Source organism: Leptosomus discolor, chromosome 1 (assembly GCF_034619465.1).
Source record: "Leptosomus discolor isolate bLepDis1 chromosome 1, bLepDis1.hap2, whole genome shotgun sequence".
NCBI lineage: Eukaryota > Metazoa > Chordata > Aves > Leptosomiformes > Leptosomidae > Leptosomus > Leptosomus discolor.
Window position 1 is genome coordinate 137,607,118 of NC_141391.1, and position 20,069 is coordinate 137,627,186.

Consider the following 20,069-nt stretch of genomic DNA (forward strand, 5'->3'; position numbering starts at 1 on the left):
AGATAATAAATTCCTAAAAATATGAGTGGTTAAAAAGTCCTCAAAATATAAAAGGTTACGTTTATAATTACAAAACCACATTCGACTCATTTAAGAAAAACACCCCAAAACTTACCCCTGTTCCATATTGAAATATTAACCATGAATTAACATTTCAAAAAAATCCATGAGATTAGTTTCTCTAACAAAACTACAGAGCAGTTTTTGTCTCCACTGAATCCTCTGATGATTCACTGGTTTTCCTTTTTTTTTTTTTTAAGTACATGGCAAAGGGTTACTAAAAAGGTATTTAAGCTACAAAGAAACAACAAAAAAAAATCTTGATTTTTTTTAAACCTACAAACTTTTTGTTTTTTTTTTTTTTCCTGCTGCTGTGAAGAATAACTTGCTGCATATTTGCAGACAAGGTCAGTTGTAGCATTTTACTTGGAGGCTGGCATATCTGATGTTATTTGTCCTCAAAGTACTGTGATCTTATTGACCAAAATATGGCAACTAACCACATGAGACAACAGGAAAACTTGTATGAAGAATATTCATGCCATGGTTCCCTGGTGTGAAAGAATGTCTTTACACAACTTGAATATAAACAGCCTATGAGAAATAGTATGCTAAATACAAATACTTCTTAAAAGCACGGTATTAATCAAACCCCTAACCTTTTGTGCCAAATCACAGAAATTGATAGAGAAATCTTCTTTTCAACATGGCATATCAAATCTTCCCAGCTACTGTTGATCGGTAAAATACTTTTCAAAAATCAACATGGTACATGAGTATATTCCTTTACCCAACTATACATGAAGAAATTACTTCTTAAAAGGGACAATATCATCCAAGCAAAAACCTCCTTTAGTTCATACAAAGTCATTAAAATAATGAAAAATTACATCTAGAAAACTTACACAACTTTAATTTAATACTATAAAACTGCTGCAATTCACAATTTTTTATATTTTCAGAAATAAAAAGGAGAAAACAAAAGTACAGGAATTACAAATAGCTCACTGGGTTTTTCAAAACATAAGTTTGCACAGAAACAGTAAGATATTTTATACACATAGCACATGGAAAATGATGGAAAATGCTGACACTGAACGTGTTCAGTGGCTCATCCAAAGAGGGACAGCCTGAAGAAAACACCCATTTCAGAACTTCTATTGCAAAGTGGTCCCCAAAGAATGGAAAATAAATGCAATAATTCTGCTCCAGAAGTGAAATGAGGGAGGTATGGAGACATGGGACATCACCAGTGCCATGCTTAACTTTTCTCAGGAATGGAAACTTTTTTCTGGATAGATTCCCTTTAGATGAAATTCATAGAAGTTGTATTGATGGAGACAGACCTATTTCTACAGATAGTAAAATTTCAATATTAGCTAGAACACACTTTCTTATTATGCGTTGCTGCAAACATGTGTGATGACTAGAATTACTTTATACTTTTCTGCAGCCTATGACATAGGCTGCCTTCAAGCAGAGGGTCCTAAAAGCATCATCAGTTCCTCTACAGTGTCTGCTCTTGGAACTTGGTAGGCCTACCTTACAAGTGAAGAACAGAGTCTAGAAGAAGGTTCTATAGAACCTAATTAAAAAAAAAAAAAAAAAAAAAAAAAGAAGAGAAGTTTTGCATAACGTTAAGATACCAAATTTTGCAGCAGACTTGGAATCTGGCACAGATAGCTCTCCTTGAGCTGCAGATCCTGACACCACCAGAAAAAAACATACATTACAAGTAAGTTTTGGGTATTTGCTGAAAACAAACAAACAAACTTGCCTACCCTCCCTAAAAAGTATTGCAGGCTTCTTGAGCAGCACATCCTAGACTCAAGCTTTCATCTTATTACTTGAATCACAAGACCCAACTTCAATCCTACCCTTTTTACCTTTTCAGTTCCATACCAACCCTAACTAATGTTAGGGAATTTTTATAATACGAACCTTTGAGGCAAATTAAACATGTTTGTGCTTAAACATAAAAAGATTTAACAAATCTGCTGTTAACAAACAGCAGATTTGACAGTCCTACTTCCATAAGCAGCTCCACAAGGAGTCTGCAAAGACGCTACATGAGACAACTCATTATATACACTTGCACCAGCACCAATCGTGAGCATTAGCATGGGGCACCTTAGCCCAGTGTTCAGTTCATCCCCCAGCATCAGCTCCATTTACCAAAAGTGGCCCCGAGCACTCACATTCCAGAATGGCTACAAGACAACGCTGTGACATTTGTTTTCTCATCACCAAGTGAAACCTCACCCCCTTACATGGAGTCCTTCTATCTCTGGCATTCCTGCTTCTAGCAATTTTAAACCATTCTGCATTTGGGTTTTCTTGTCCTTCATGCTAGATCATTCCTTGGTCATGAACTACTTGAGCAGTTACAATTTGAATTTGCACTTCACTAACTATATTGTCAGATTTGTGTTCTCAGCTCACAGTTGCCTATCAAGTCTTATGTCTCCCGTCTCATTCTCAAAACCAGCCTTCTCCATTTCCCATTATAATTTTTTTTTCCCTGTCAGATCTTCTTTACTGCTTTGAGACTAATTAGAATTCTGAGCTTTACCTACTCCTTCTAACTTGATTCAGCTTTTATCTTCTGTGCATTTCTCACTAGAAAGTTTCCATAACTGTATAAAAGACACAGATTTATCCTCCATAGTAACATCCAGTTCTTTATTCTTACCAGCTAAGAGGAACTAGGAACAACATGAGAGAAGAATTACAGATTCAGCCTTATTTTATCCTTAACTCCTTTTAATGCTGTGTAGATAAAAACCTGCTGAATTGCTCTGTGAGGCTGCTTTCCTGCAAGTGCAGTTTGAAGAGACTGAGGAGCTCTAAAATGTGGATATGTGATAAATAACCAAACCCGAAGTTCACCACATTTGGCTAAGCATTTTTGTTTTGTTCTGGTTTTAAGTTTCAATACTGAATGGCTAACCTACTTTATCTGAAGTTTACCAAAGTGCAGAGTGAGAAAACAAGTCATGCAAAATTTCAGGCCAAACAGTCTAAACTGGAACCAATGGAAAAGACAGTCTTAAAGTGAAACACGTTGAGCAACCAGAAGAAGCAGTACTAAAAACGACTGTCTCTACTGCATACTTATCATATATTATTACAATAATATTATTTGGAAATTGTATTATCTTGGCAAGTCATTTACCTTGAATTCTTCAACAATAATACTCAAGGCTTCATGTCCAGCTTTTCTCATGTCTTCTAACTCCTGCTTATGCTTTTCCTGTACAAAAACGTGGAAAGATTATAAACGACATAGGCACGTGACAGAACAATTTTAGTTAGGAGAATAAAGACCAATTATTTTCCTTGGTTTTGGTATCTTTCATGAAGAAATGCACACATCTTAGCCCTTTAGATTTATATACGCTCAATTCAAGTTAGTCCTAGTATTAAACTTTATTAGTCCCCAGGTAATTCTAAATGGTTCTCCAAATTTCAAAATATTTTTCTTGTTCCCCTGATTTTTCTGGTTTCTTAGCATACCTGTGGATAGCAGGACTTCCAAATCACTTTCTTAGTAAAAGTTATTTGCTGCCTATATTAATAAAAATGTTGAAATGGACCAGTATCAGATTCAGCTTCCTCGGAAGAGCACATCATTCTCCTACTCATTACGTAGCTCCTTTTTTATCTTTTTTTATTCATAAGGTTCCCAGGAAAGTGTTCTTGCATAAGACATCCTGAATGTTTTTCAAATAAAGCTCCACTGTTTACTTCTTAATTTAAGTATTTTATTCACATTTTTTCATAGGAACATTCTAATATTTTCACCTTTACACAAAAACGCTTGCCTGTGGTTTGCTATCCGAGTATGCAATGTGAACACCACATTAGATTCTCATCACCATTTCGCGCTCAATGAGCAGCACCACTTTTTCAAATCATCAATTAGTAAGATGAAGAAAAACCTTCTCCCTCATTCTTTGCTTCAGGGATCTGTTCTTAAATTGGTTAGTACAGCAGGCCATAGGTGCTTTAAATCACCTCGCAAAACTGGTGCAGAAAGCAGAAAGACATTCATCACAAATGTTACCTTGCAGTGATTATGGAGCAAAACCACACACAACTTACACTACGTATTTATTGCATTTTGGATGAAATTCAAGTTGAAATTAATTAATGCAATCCTGTTTTCCAAGATCTGCACATCTGAAATAAGTAAAACCTAGTGTCAACAATGCATGTTCAATTTTATTATGAAAGGCCACATAACACCATTAAAAATAAATTAATCTGTCTGTAACTCCGTATTTGATTAGAGGTTCCTGCTCTGTCATTCAGTTCCATTCTCCTGAAAGGGCATCTTAGCAAAAAGTTTTAAATTATAGCTATACAAACTTCTTATCATTGGCCCAAATATAATGAGATATTCAGATTCTCTTGAATAGAACTGTTTTTTTTTGTGAAGCCCTGCAAGAACAACTGATATGAAGCAGAAGAATTGAAGATGGAAATATTTTGACGTGCATATAAACTACTACATCAGATAACAATGCACAACAACTGGGTACATCAGTTTAATCACATTGTGACGCACAGGTATCATTAACACCACAAACTAGTTAAATTCAGATGTTACATATGTAAAAAAAAAAAATGCTGAGCTAGAAATATTTTTACAGTACAAAACTACAGAATTGGCATAAGGAGGAAAAATGTGACACAGTGGTAACTCCAAAACTTCACAAATCCTTATCAAATACATTCCCTGTGAAAACTGAACACAAGGAAAACAAATCAGAAAAATGTATTAGCATATCCTGGATTCACAAATACGAAAAAAGAATTACATAGAAAGGTGAAGTTAATGGTAAATAATTGTTCTAATTGGAAAAAAAAACACCAAAACAACAAAACCAAAACTGAAGAGAAAGCATTCCATGTTGAAAAAAGCCTTTAAATGAGAAGAGTTAAAACTGTAAGATTTCGACCTAAGATCTGTCAGAACTACCTTGAATGCAACAAGACGACATAGGGGATCAAGTGTGTTGACCGAGGAAGTACCATATTTCATTTTGGTAAAAAGTACAGTGCCTCTCACTAGCATTACGAGGCAAATGAAGACACAACGCAAAGATTGCAGTTTGTCCTCTTACAAGAACTTTCTCAAGTTTTTCAGATTTAGTGACTTCTTCAATGTCACATAATAAATGCAAACTGATAACACAAGTTGAAGCATCAACACCAAGGTGTAACTACCAACACATATTAGAGTACTTACTTTCTTCAAATACTTCCTAAAGTAAACAAAGAGACATTAGTAAAGAACTAAAAGTAAGGCATCAGTTTTGCTTGGGTCAGGTCTAGCAATCAATTTCTAAAACAGAGGTAGAAGAGAGAATGAAAGGCCATTATTACAAGCACGCAGATGAAAAGTTCAAGGTCATTTTGCAATGCGCTCTCCAAATAAGGGCTTAGTTCACTCTGACGAACCCTACACTGCCTTTTTTTTGTGTGTCTATTTGCAAGATTTTTCAGCTAAGACAGAAGGCCTGTAAGATTATTTTTTTTTAACTTGTAAGGGTGCATTTCAATTATTTTGAGGATGGTTGGCCTTTTCTTCTGAAAGACTGTAAAATACTGTTTCAAAATCTTATAAATACATCACTCAAAGGCATGTGTGCTTGGTCCTTGCAATATTCAATAAGGAGAAGACCCAAAGTCACTTTAAGTAACATATTTTGGAAGTGTATGCATTGATTTACTGTCTAACAATGAAGATACATCAACGTTCTGAGTTTCATGATTTGTCTATGAATGCAATATGAACATTCCAAGAACAGCAGCATACTCATTTGATGAACAATGGTCATGTCAGTTCGTCACAAGTCCTCAATAAAATGTGTACTTTTCCATAGGAAAATGAGTTTAATGAATTGACATAACTACTCTTAGAATTATTACTCTGCTTGTCAGAAAGAAAAGGGAAACTCTATGAAAAGTTCTGAATTGTGTAGATCTGAAAGTAGAATGTAATATTCAGATTTCCTATCAAGAAGAGAAAAATCTTCCATTTTCTGGCTCTTGTAGAATTCTCCTGCACAGTTTGTACAACTTCAGAGAGGTATTTAAAGAATGTTGTTGTTCCCTTCCTTTATTTAATAAATGCTTTCAAAAAAGGAAGCAAACATGAGTTAAGGACTTTGAAATTTAAGTAAAATCATCTTCAGAGGACTTTCAACCCCTCCCCTTGAGCCTTGCGATGAACAGAATCTGACATCAGAACGCTGACAGTAATTAAACATCAACTTGGAAGACAGAGGAATTTCTTTTATTTTGTGATCAAAATCTTGATTGTTCCAGAGAGCATGAGGCATTCTGTGTGCACACAGTATGAAAGTAACAGGCACTTCATTGCTCAATGGTTATCAATGTTTCAATTTTTTCTGTTTTGTGACTCTCACATGAGGAAATGTCATTGTGAACAATTTATGCATAAGAATATATGCTTTAATGCTACTAAATATATGTGTCTTCAGAAATATATCAAATAAAATTTGAAGGATAAGGATGAGAAAATGGGATCGAACTTTGAAAATTTTCTTACAACCTAAAATCCAAGTGACTCCAGACTCTCCTTTTCTTTTGTTAGCCCCTTGTGAATCAAACCACTGTAGAGGCAGATGGATCCAAATGCCGGGTAAGCTTCTGAGAGGTGTCGTTCCCAAGGACACCACTGGGCAGAGAAGCCTTCTGAAGCAGCTGTGACAGCAGGAAAGGTTACTCACTACCCGCCACCCAGCTGCATGTCACTGCCTGCCAACTGCATTAGCACTTCTTTCAGATCTTTTAGCTTAATAGCTTCCTAAATAATTTCAGTCTAAGTGAACCATTGTTAGCATAAACAGTTTAAACAGGGTTCTTCATTAACATCCAACATTTCCACAGAAATGGAGGGCGTGTGTTTGCTCATACTGGGAAGTGTAAGGGTAACACCTCTCAACAGAGTACTAAAGATCCACAATAAGAGGATTTGTGAGATCTGATGGGGGAAGGAGTGAGAGTAAAGTCCTTAAACTCAATTAATTTCATTATATTTACTTACCCTTAATTGATCTTTTTTTTTTTTTTTTTGCTAACTTTAAGAAGCAGACTGCCTTGAATTGTTAGGGAAACGCATGCCACCCACAGACTCTGCACAGGTTCCCTACTAACCTTCTACTCTGGCATGCCTTCATGTCACACATACTGCAACAGTAATAAGTGAAGGTATATAGAAGCAGGGAAGAAAAAAGGTACTTGCTGTCTCACTTTCTTCTCATTTAATTCAAAGCAACTGCAATTCTTCTCACTATCAAAAGTGGAAGCTTAGAAAAATTTGTGTCAGTGCTCCTTACATGTATCAAAAACAGCATCAAAAAAAAGAGACTTGATACTACAAATTAGGGCCACCAAAACCAACCACCTGAAAAGGAAGCAAATGGCTACATATCAAAGTGTCCTTTGATAATAATCAGCCCACAACAGTAGACATTATAATAACTTCACAATCCCAGTTCTATAGCAGACATAACTAACACCAAAAAACCACAAATTTTTTAAAATAACTGAACAAATTAATTCATATCATGCCCATTGAATTTATGACATTTTCTCCACAGGTATTTTTCCCCCCACTGATTTTTCTCTCGTGATCAGAGAAAAAAAAATATCTTTTTTTATTACGTTATCAATAACCACAATTTATAACATTTAAAAAGATCAGAGCAGTAATACCCAAATAAAGCAAAAGCCAGTACTCCAAAAGCACTATGAGATCACATTCACATGTGGGAAAAAATGATAAAAGAAATAAAATCAATTCAGGAAAAGACCCTAAAATTTTGCACAAATAATCAAACATAATCTATAAAATAAAATCGTGTATTTCGGGGTCAACTGATATGTGCTTTTTACATTTTACATTACTTATTCATAAACCCTGTTTAAAGAGTCAGGAAAAACATGCCAACAAAATGGTTACATTAACACAAAGCGCCCTCGTTTTAACTGTACAAATACTTCTGTAACACTTGTTAAGAGACTTATATTACTACTATAACATGCAAGCCAGATAACTGAGTTGATGCTGACTGCCTGTCTTCTGTAAGGCTGTGGTATCTTCAGAACTAGCTGCAAGTTCAAGTCGTCATCTTAGAAAGCAATGCATCCTCTTCCCTCCTAATTTCTGTACGAAGGCAAAAAGGCAAACTCTATTTCCCTGCATGCAACTAAATCAGAAGACAAATTTCAAACCCATCTTGCACAGTTTTGCTGTATACAGTTACATCATTAAGCTTCTTCAAATTGGACTAAATTCCTCCATTACATCAAGATTTTCCTCTCCACAAAAATTACAAGCTCCTTTTTTCTTTCAAAGCATCATTTAAAAAAATAGTAACTAACACTTAGTATTATAATGATTCTGTTAAGAAACTGGTAACTTCTTATTTGAAGATACACATCACCTCCAGTTCACCCAAGCATAGAGAAAAAACAATATTAATGAATATGACAGAATTAAATCACTGAAAAATTGTTAAACATGATGAGAATCAGTCCAAGTGTCTAATTAATATACACACTAGAGTGTGCTATTGTATATAAAATACAGATTGGTCACTATTTCTGTTCACATGAAATAAAAATGTGAGCTCTCCAGAACTAAGACATATGAATGCCTCCAGGCCTATAGCAAAGCAAGTATTTTCACTTTGGTCATATCGCCAGCATCTTAGTGAAAGATACAGCTGAGAACCTAAAGATAAGGACAAACATTTTATAGGAAGGAAGGAAATCTTACGCTCACAGGAACCAAGGACACACTATCACTTATTTTATACCATTAAATTTCATTGCTACCTGGAGTATACAACAATAGAAGACTTTGAAGTGAATAATGAAGTGAGGTAGTGAACAAACTTTCATGAGCAACTTCCTAATATAGTGGTGAGGACATTTCCTGCTGAGTTAGAATTGAGCTGAGCCAGAGCTGAGTGAGTGTGAATGGACTAGTCCTCTGGGAGACATTATGACTGATTAAATGCAAAAAACTATGTAAAGGAAATTGTATGGAAGAGCCTGTACATGTCCAAAACTGAAACATCATTATAGTTCCCACACCACACGTAACTAAACTCTTAAAGTATTTACAGTGTATAATATGGATCTCTACCCTGTCACATCTAATTTTACACATTAATACTGTGTAAAGAACAACTACAGTCTATATTTGCTCATTTACTCCACAGGATGTAAATACAGAGACTGTCCATTGAGGAGGACATTAAACAAGAAAAACTAGAGCTACCATACATGCAGAACACTACGTTAATTAATACTAAGCATTCTTAGTATTCATATACATTTTGCTAGCAAAACGGTATGATATGGTAAATCGTGCAGTACATTTGGCTCAGGAAGACTTCTCCAACTGCCTTCAAGCTTTGAAAACATTATCTAGATAGTTACTTCTTTGGGATAAAGCTGTACCAGGGCATCTTATTCATCGATACTTTCCTACTTCCCCACATAATCTAAATGATGGGACATAATAACAAGAGAAAGCAAAGAAGAAAGAGCAAACATGAGAACAATCTCAGGGAAGGTGACAAAAGAGAACGTTTCCATTAAAAAACATAGTAGGCATGAAAGAAATTCTTATCTTCATTAGGACATTCTCATGTTTTTTCTCAAGAGCATCAGTCTTCAGATTAAATTAAATTTCACCATTGTTCATAAAGAACAAAATATTAACTTGGAAAGGGTTGCCAGCTGTCATCAATCGATACTGATACTGAAGCCAGTTATAATACCCAACACAATTTTATATACTACGTATATTTAAAAATATATTCATATTTATGTATTACTCTACTATAGTATACTATATTACTGTATATAAATATGTATGAAAAAATTACGTAAGAAGAGTTTCCCTTCTTTCTCTAGATAGGAAACTGACCTGTAGCCTGCAAAGGGACAAAGAAAGACTGCAGAAGATCAGGTTAACCCAGTAAGCAGAAAGTTAAGCAAAACTGCCAAGAAGCCTGCATGGATGAACAAGGAGCTCCTGGCAAAACTCAGAAACAAACAGGAAACATACACAGCTTGGAAGCAAGGATGTGTAACCTGGGAGGAATAACGAGACATTGTCCCAGAATGCAGGGATGAGGTAAGGAAAGCCAGATCCCAGCTGGAACCGAATCTGGCAAGAGATATCAAATACAAGAAGGGCTTCTATAAGTAGAGATGACAAAAGGCAGGCTAGGGAAAACGTGGGCCGACTGCTGAAGATGATGAGGACATGGAAAAGGCTGAGGTACTGAATGCCTTTACTAGCAAGGCCAGCCTTCAGAAGTCCCAGATATCAGGGGAAAGTCTGGAGAAAAGATGACTTACCCATAGTGGAAGATCATGTCAGGAAATACCTAAGCAAACTGGACATAATTAAGTCCATAAGGCCTGATGGGATGTACCCACAAGTGCTGAGGGAGCTGGTTGATGTCATTGTGAAGTCTCTCTCAATACTCTCAGATTGATCACGGGAGAAGTGTCTGAGGACTAGAGGTAAGAAAATGTCACTCCTGTCTTCAAAAAGTGCAGGAAGACCCAAGGAACTACAGGCTGGTCAGCTACCTTCAATGCCTGGGAAGGTGAATGAGCAGCTAATCCTGGAAACCATCTCCAGACACAGGAAGGACAAGAAAGTTGCCAGTAGTCAGCACGGCTACACCAAGGGAAAGTCATGCTTGACCAACTTGATCACCTTCTGTGGTCAAATGGCTTGACAGACAAGGGAAAAGTAGTGGACATTATCTGCCTGAACTCCAGTAAGGCCTTTGACACTGTCTCCTGTAAGATCCTCATAGGAAGCTGTTGAAGTGAGGGCTGGACAAGCAGAAAGTGTGCTGGATTGAAAACTCGCTGAACCACCAGTCCTAGAGGGTGGCAGTCAGCGGCATGAAGTCTATAGCAAGAGACCAAAACTAGCGGTGTACCCCACAGGTGAATGCCGGGTCTGATCTTTTAATCTGATCTTTTTAATACCTTCATTAAGGATCTGGATGATAGGGCAGAGTGTACACTCAGCAAGTTTGCAGATGACACAAAACTGGGAAAAGGGAATGAAATGCCAGATGGTCAAGCCACCATCAAGAGGGACTCAGTAGGCTGGAGAAACGGCCTGGCAGGAACTTTGTGATGTACAACAAGGGAAAGCGCAAAGTCCTGCACCTGGGGAGGAACAACTCCATGCACCAGCATATGCTGGGGTCACCCATCTGGAAAGCAGCTTTGCAGAAGAGGACCTGAGGTCCTGGTGGACAAGAAGTCGAACATGAGCCAGCAATGCACCCTCACCACAAAGGCAGCCAATAGTATCCTGGGCTACATCAGACAAAGTATTGCCCCCACGTCGAGGCAGGTGATCATCCCTCTCTACTGGTGAGGCCACGCATGGAGTAATGTGTCAAGCTCTGGGCTCCCCAGCACAAAAACCACATGGACATACTAGAAAGAATCCAACAAAGGGTCACAAGGATGATGACAGCACTGGAGTATCCTTCACATGAGGAGAGTCTGAGAGAGCTGGGACTGTTTACCCTGGAGAATAGAAGGCTCAGAGGGATTTTACCAACGTATGTAAATACCTGAAGGGAGGGTGCAAAGAGGAAGAGCCAGGCTCTCTTCAGTGGTGCAAGTGACAGGACGATAGGCAATGGGCACAAACAGAAAGGTTTAGTGGGCATGGTGGTATTAGGTCGACAGTTGGTCTTGATGATCTTCCAGTTCTATTCCAACCTAATGATTCTATGATTCTGTGATTCCCTCTGAACACCAGGAAACACTTTTTTTATGGTGAGGGTGACCAAGTATTGGCATAGGTTCCCTAGAGAGGTGGTGGATTCTCCCTTCTTGGAGATATCCAAAAGACATCTGGACATGGTCCTGGATAACTGGCTCTAGCTAGCCCTGCTTGTGCAGGGGGTTTGGAGTAGATGACCTCCAGAGGGCCCTTCCAACCTCAATTATTCTGTGAACCATAATCGTATTTACCAAGCCTTAACTTACTGGTATTAATCATGAGGCTACTTGTTTTTCCTCAAAACTTTTCCACAGAAAGTACTTAAAAAACCTTGCTATTGTATTACACAGCAAACAATAGTAGTGTGCTGCATATTTATAGACCTATCACAGGTGAACTCTTCCAAAGGACCCATTGCCTACAGTTCACTACAGCATTCATGCTCTTTTCCAATATTTATTCTGGTTACAACCTTTCATACCTAGTTTCAAGCATATGAAACTTCAAACCTCACAGTGAATATTAATCAAAACCACCATTTATATTAACAAAACTATAATTGAACTAAAGATACCTTCTGTGCCAAAAATTGCTAACATTTCAATCTGCAGCTTTGTTAACCTTTGAGAAGTCATCAATATATGTTTTAGAAATATAATGAACTGAAATAATGCATATTGACTTTTCATAGAGTTGTACTATTCATAACACATAATGATGTTCATAGCACATTCCTAGAGCGTAGCTGTAGTCTTTTCATCTATGTTTAAAAACCCAAGATGACTATAAAGAAACTTGACACTCATTCCAGTATCTTCAAAAGCATGCAGGCAGAATTTCCACTTAAGCATGAATAAAAACTACCTAAGATTTAATTCTAGAAGATATAAAGTAACAACTCATGGCATCATTGTATGTAAAGACTCTAAGATTAACATACATTTGAAATTTTTCCAATGTAATAAAACAACAAATTTTTTTCCTTCCTTGTTTTTGCAGTAGAGAAAATAAGTTGAAGGATAATGGAAACAATCCTATTTACTACAAAATCAACAGAAGAAGTAGTTAACATCTTTATATTTCAATCTCCTTTTCATTTTCAGTATCTGAACTATTTTCTTTGGCTGCCTCTTGATATAAAGCTCAGGTAGCAAACAATGGTGATATACATATCTCTTCTTCCAATCTTAACTCCTTTTCCGATCTGTAAATGCATTTCGGACACTAAAAACATTCCAAAGACGACACACTGCCTGAAAACCAGCTGATCAACAGCTATTTTCCCATCAAAGTACAAGGAAAGCAGCTCCAACACAAAGTGGTTTCCATATTTATTCAGGGATACAAACGCTTTTTTTGTTTCTTTGTTTCCTGAAGACAATGGATGAAGGGTACAATGTGCAAGCTAAACAAAAAAGACACAACTTGCAGGACAACCAGAGACAAGTAATCATCTCTTCATCAAGCTATTGTATTTGTTCCATTAGAAAGGTGACAAAGATTTAGATCAGCAGACAAAATGAACAACAGTTTGTGAAACTGAGCATCAAATCAACGAGTCTGGGATAATACAAATGCCAAGAAAAGCAGGTACTGAAGACAACAGCAAAGCCTTATATAGACTTGCTCAGCTGAAGATCTGCAAGGTGAGCTTCTCTTGACCTTGTTGTTCAAGAGAAAACAGGTTTATGAAGAAAAAAAAACACGTGTCAGTTAGACCATATTGCCCAACCCTGAACACAAATTACATCTGCAATTTCAACATTTTCCTTGCATCCAGACAACTGCTATCAAATTGTAAACTTCTAGATTAAGTTGTTAGTTATTTGTTTTACATACCTGAGAAATTAATACATAATCTAAGCATTTAGGAGGAAAAAACCCCAACCAATCTAGAGAGAAATAAGTTACACCTTTGCCAGAGACAACTAAAAAGTAAATTAAGAAAGCAGGAGAACTAACTACTTCTCCTTTATTTTAAGATTTTAAGACTGCTTCTGAAGTAAAGGGTTTGTTACCTAACCTCCAACTAGAAGGAAGCATCTCCCGCGGTTCCAGAAAAAGGCACTCAGATTCCAGATACCCAGATTTTCGAAGTCCTTCTCAATTCATGTTGTGTGTCTTAGGGAACTAGTCATGCAGTTCCACATTCTGAATGACTATATTTTGCTTACTGATAAACCTTACACAGAACATAGATACGTTGCATTGTATGAGCTCCTATTCTAACAAAGCCAATATATTTAAAAACACCAAAAATGTTATATTCCATACAACAGTGATTCAAGTTTACAGTAACTGATATTCTGAATAGTTTAACATTTCAAATACTCCATTAATCATATTTTTGGTTCAGGCATTCCTGGCCCTGCCCTTAATTGCTAATGTCTTTTTGCTGGCAATGAGGTAGGCCAGATTGGAGTAAAATATTCCGAATAGTTCAGCCTGGGGAGTATCCCCTGGATTTGAGTTACGACTTCAGTGACTGGGAGTGGGCTACTTATTTTTCTCAGTTTATGACCAAAGTATTAAATCACAAAATCACTCAGGTTGGAAGCAACCTCTGGAGGTCATCTAGTTGAACCTCTTGAAGGCAAGATCAACACTGAATTCAAAGCAGATTGTTCAGATTCTTGTCCAGTCAGACCTTGAAAACCTGCAAGGTTGGAGATTTCATAGCCTCACTGGCTAAAACACCCCAATGCTTATCTTCATCACAAAAAATGTCTTCGTCACAAAAAAATATCTTTTTCCTTATATCAAGTTGCAACTTTCCATGTTTCAATTTATCACCATTTCAACTCGTCCTCCTGCTATACATCTCTGCAGAGCCTGCCTAGCTCCATTTTTCTGAACAACCTTGTAGGTATTGGACATCCGCTATTAGATTCCCCCTAAGCCTTCTCTTCTCCAAACTGAAGTCAAGATATACAATGTCCACTGAACTCTCTTATCTGCAGTCTACGTGTCTGATCATCGAAGGCAATCAGGTTGGTCAGGCATAATTTATCTTCTGGTAAATCCATGTTGGCTATTCCCAGTCACTTTCTCCATGTGCCCAGAAACGGCTGTCAAGAGCACTTCCACCCTGATATGCTCAAAGACCAAAAGGCTGGAAAGCCTGGATCCATACATCATCCTTCCTGTCTTTTTCCAATAATCAGAGACTTTCCTCAGTCTCTGAGTTGATACAGAACTCTCTAATAGTGACAGTTGGCTCTCTCATCACCTAACTAAATCAGTCTGCTCTCCTGAACTCAATGGTCTGACGCTGCTCGTTTTTATAAATGGACAACCTCACCTCTTCTTCTTCCCTGCCTTTCTAATCAGCTGATATATCCATCATCCATACTAGAGATTCAGCCACAGAATACCCCAACACATCACAGTTATTTCAACAATGTTACAGTTCAGCCTCTGCACATGGAGCTCTAGCTCCTCCTGCTTGCTTCCCAGATTGCATGTATTTGTACATGCACATTTGCCATGTGCCCCTGAAAATGGATTTAATTTTTGTGTTGCTTGATGAGTGGACATCTGGTCTTGGTTACTTCTTTTACCACCTCCCAACTTTGAGGTGACTCAATGTTGTGGTTCAGGCCCAGCCAGACTGAAGCACCACGCAGCCACTCGCTCACTCCTCCCCCTCCAGTGGGATGCGGAAGAGAATTGGAAGAAAAAGTTAAAAACTCATGGGTTGAGATAAGGACAGTTTAACAGGACAATGCAAGGAGAGAAGAAACAATAATAATAATAAAAGAATACCCAAACCAAGTGATGCACGATGCAATTGCACATCACCCCAGAACTCAATGCCCAGCCTGTTCCTGAGACATGATTCCTCCTCCCCCTCCAGCCAGCTCCCTCCATTTATACACTGGTATCATATGGTGTCAAATACCCCCTTGCTAGTTTGGGTCAGCTACCCTGGCTGTGTCCTCTCCCAGTGTCCTGTGAAAACCAACTCTATCCCAGTCAAACCCACGACACTAATCTCATACTTCTTAAAAAGAAATAGATGTTAAACTCATATGTGAGACAAGAAAGGTAAGTCTTGCTTCCCTCCCTTGCAAACAACACATAAAATGGACAAAAACAGATGACCGTATTTAGTTCCTAAGTCCATGTTTAAGAACTTTGGCTTGATTAGCAAAGATGATGACAACCTCTAGTTGCCTGTCATCAATGAAGTTCCAGTTGTACAGTATTTTTAATAAAAACACACACCAAAAAAACCTCCACAAAAACCCCCTCATATTTTGGAGACAGATACAAACCAAGACATCTAAAGAGTATTCCCATGAAAAAACTGTAACATGCATTTACTTCTCTATTTTACTTACTGTGAAACACTGACGTCATTGAACTAAAAGCAAAACTACTTACTCCAGAGGAGAAAATTTATACTTCTGGGTGTGGGTGGAAAATCTAATCAGCCTACTAAAAGGATGATATATTTAATCTAGTCTCTTCCTCTAAGCAAAGAAGTCTCTTAAATCACCAAAATTCAACATTTTTTTAAATTTAAGCCAGAACACATGAGGTGAAACATCCTGAAAAAGTCAGTAATGATTGCTACCTACAAGTTACTTATACGTAACAAAAATCTATTTTAATGTTGGGTTTTAATTGTTGGTGGGTTGTTTTTTTTAAAAAATTTAATTGCAAATTGAAAACCATATAGACCTGCTAATTTTAAAAATTACATACAGATCGTTAAGCTGTGCCATCTAATCCATTTAAAAAACCATTACTACAATAGAAATCGACCATAATAAATAAATGGATTCATACCGATAATTATTCAAAATTCTAAATCTATAGTGAAAACAACAAAAATAGACATCTAACTGTGCTTTTCAAAGGATACTCTAAAAGGAATAAAACTCAAGATTCTTGACAGTGATGTGGCTGTTTTATTTATTTTACACACTCCATTTACTTCTCAGTCTTGATGGTATCAATACTTACAAAAGAACTGTATCATTTCTCACGAATCTTTCTCACAATTTCTTTTTTTAACAGCAGTCTTTTTGAAAGAAAAATAGAGAGTATTAACTGAAGGATGAAACATGAAGTTGGGGACAATGTCAGAAAACAAAAAATTTAAGTCAAATCTGGCCTTCAGCTGAAACTTTTCTTTACTTCAGTTGAAGCTGTACATGGATATACAAAGAACATTCCCACTATAGAAGGTCTTCAACAAGGAACAATTCAACAACTGGGGTTGTGTGTGTGTGTGTGTGAAAAATCTGCTTAGCAATTTCCCTCCTGCCAAAACAAGGAACAGAGATAAAGTGACATGAACAGAATTAGCATGGATAAAATTTTATTTTTATCTTCTTAGAGTCTTTCTTTTTCCCATTTTCTCAGTTAGAGAACTGCACTTCCGTCCAAGAATCACACACGCATACCTTTCAGGCAATGGCTGACTTTTCCATTACTGTATCTAACTCATATACTCTCTAGATCTTTTTCACTTTGGCATTATATAGTTGCTAGAATACACTCTTCCCCCTTCACTCTCTCCTTCCCTCCAATGATGGTAAAACCATGGTTCCCATCTTTGAAATTTTTTCTTTGGACAGCAGTAACGCTCTCCACAGCTCCCTTCTTTAATCTATTCAATATGCTGCAGTTTAAAATAAACAAACACACACACCAACCACAAAAATACTCCACCCATCAAAAAAAAAAAAACCCACCCTAAAACAACCCAAAGGAAGGGAAAAAAAGAAAAAGAAAGAACAAAGATCACACTTTTCCCCCAAAAAATCAAGAGTAGGACAAAATAACAACAGCAAGAACCCTCCTATCGCTGAAAAAGTGGGAGGGAGAAGCAAAGGGATTCTAATTTGGACAAATAAACTACTTCCTCTAACTCTACAAACTAAGACCATACATATACCACCCCTTTCTAGAGTCCCTTGATTCCTTTCTACAAGCCAGCTGGCAGGGATACAGACACAAGCTCATGCTTTCTTTGTTGTATAAGACAAATTAAAATGTAAATAGATTTTACAAGGCTGTAGCATTAGGACTGAATTTGATGGAAAGCTTTAGCTGTATTTTAACTTTGTTTGAAACTCTTGGTATTTTACACTACGTCAGACCTCCCACAAATTGGCTAATCCATCCGAGAAAAATCATGATTAAGACACGTTCTTGTTCTGAGCAGCTCCCCTCTTCAGAGAGGCACAAACATTGCTTACAGTAAGGCTCTTGGCTAAAAGTCTTTTCAAAAAGTGAAAGCAAATCCTGCTGGAATATAGCCTTCCTCAACTGGATGCACGCAGATTTATTAAGCATATGTAAAGGTATTTAAAAGACTGGAGACCACATTTAAAAATCTAAAGTAGTGCAACAGAGATTAAAACCACAAAACATCAAAAAATGAATAAAAAATTGTTTCTTCCTTAAAAAAATACTATTGAGATTCTATTGGGCAGTGGAAGATTCATCAGCTACGGCAGTGATTGGTAGTCGATAATTTAATTGGTGGTGATAGAATAGGGACGTGCTGAAAGTTTATGCAATTGCAACATGCTTCAAAGAGCTGCTACTTTTATTTAATAAATATTCAGTTCTTGAAAGAATATGCAAGTAAAGACAGACAACCTTGATGTAAGAAGGGAGGCAAGTGTCACTAGACTGTCAGCCAAGCGAGAACTATCTCATGAAAATATTATGCGAAATATGAGATATCTTCAGACTACTCCTTTGTTACAGGATAGCTACAATATCTTCTTTCTCCCTGCATGAGAGATGTACACTGCATTTTTGGCTGAGTATCATAAAGCCCTGAAAAATTTTCTTCGGTTAACACTGTCACCATACTTTTAGTAAATAACAACAGCATAGGATATCTAAGACCTGCTTAATCTATCTTAAAACCGTAACATTGAACGTTGTAAAGTGATACATGGCTAAAATTAATCTTTATAAGCAATGGGTCTAAGTCCCATTCACTGACGCAATTTCTCACCACTCCAGCTGAATACAGCTGCTTTCTGGCTGGTCACCAGAGGGTTCTGTGCAGGTAATGAAATTCCTGGGTGGCAAAGATATGATCACACTCCATATGAAATACAGGAATTGTTCTCCTCTAGTGACCAAAATTGCATTTGTCTCTACTTACAAGGTGGAAGTTCCCAAATGAAGCAGATCCAATGGAAGTGACAATAATATTTAAAAATACCTGATCAACACTGGAAGACTCAAGAAGGAAGGATGAAGAGCAAAATCTTCCTATAAGCAGCTAATTTCATCATAACCTAGTACAGATTTTCTTGTGTTGAAGCTGAAGTGTTTAGCACAACTCACTATTTAAAACGTCAATGAAAATTGTCACTGCTACATAAGAATAAAAAGGATGAGATTAAATATTCCTTAACGGAAAGAAGCGTCAAGTGTCTTCATACTTATAAAAGTAAGTAATTACAAAAATAAATAGTACAGTTGTTTCTGGGTTTGTTTTTTTTTTTTTTTTTTTTGTGGTATGTTTTGGGTTTTTTTTTAAACAAAATTATTCCGCAAAACAGTGCCACAAAAGTAGGCAACAAACTGACACACTGCCTAAAATTATGATTTAATTCACAAAGATGGAAACTGATATCTCCTTCTCTTCTTTATCGCTTACAAGAAGGCTCTTCAATCATAAAAACTACTTTTCCAGTTATAGTTTGAATATAAGGGAGGTCCAGAATATTTTTTTATTATTTCCTGCTTATGAGCTCAAACTATGTTTTTCCTTCATAGTTTCCCTAAAGTTACCCAGCCTTATTTCAAACTCTCTACCTAGCAGATGAATGGAAATTTGCTTTTCAATGATACACTCACTTCTTTTTATATACTGATCTCAAAACTGAGGCTACACCCTCAGCCCTTTGAAAACCTAGCACAGGAACTTGGATTGCTCTCCCTACATAAAAAGGAACTAAATGTAGCGCAGAATTACTAGCTGAAATTATTCTTAATATATAGAAAAATATTATAATACATGAAGAAATTAGCTCCCGGTCCTTTACCACAGTATCTTGTATTATTTTTCAAGCATTAATCAGACTCGCATTTTCATATTTCAAGTTAATTTCATTATGGTATTTATTTCCGGAAATTCATGTTGATCATCCTAAACAATTATTTGCTTGAGGATGCTTAAATTTGTAATGCTCATCCAAAATCAAAATATAGTCTGTCTAGCAACACATTTAAGTAATAGGTTCATTTTTAAGGAATTGCATAGGACTAG

General features: G+C 36.8%; 1 protein-coding gene across 2 annotated transcripts in view; it reads right to left on the reverse strand.

The window, feature by feature from the left end:
• The window catches only part of CCDC91 (coiled-coil domain containing 91), a 128,767-nt gene that overhangs the window by 78,069 nt on the left and 30,629 nt on the right, over positions 1–20,069 (reverse strand). For both annotated transcript variants that reach the window (XM_086465891.1, XM_086465886.1), the window contains one exon: positions 3,176–3,253. In XM_086465891.1, coding sequence (XP_086322017.1) covers positions 3,176–3,253 — 78 coding nt within the window. The remainder of the gene's footprint in view (positions 1–3,175; positions 3,254–20,069) is intronic.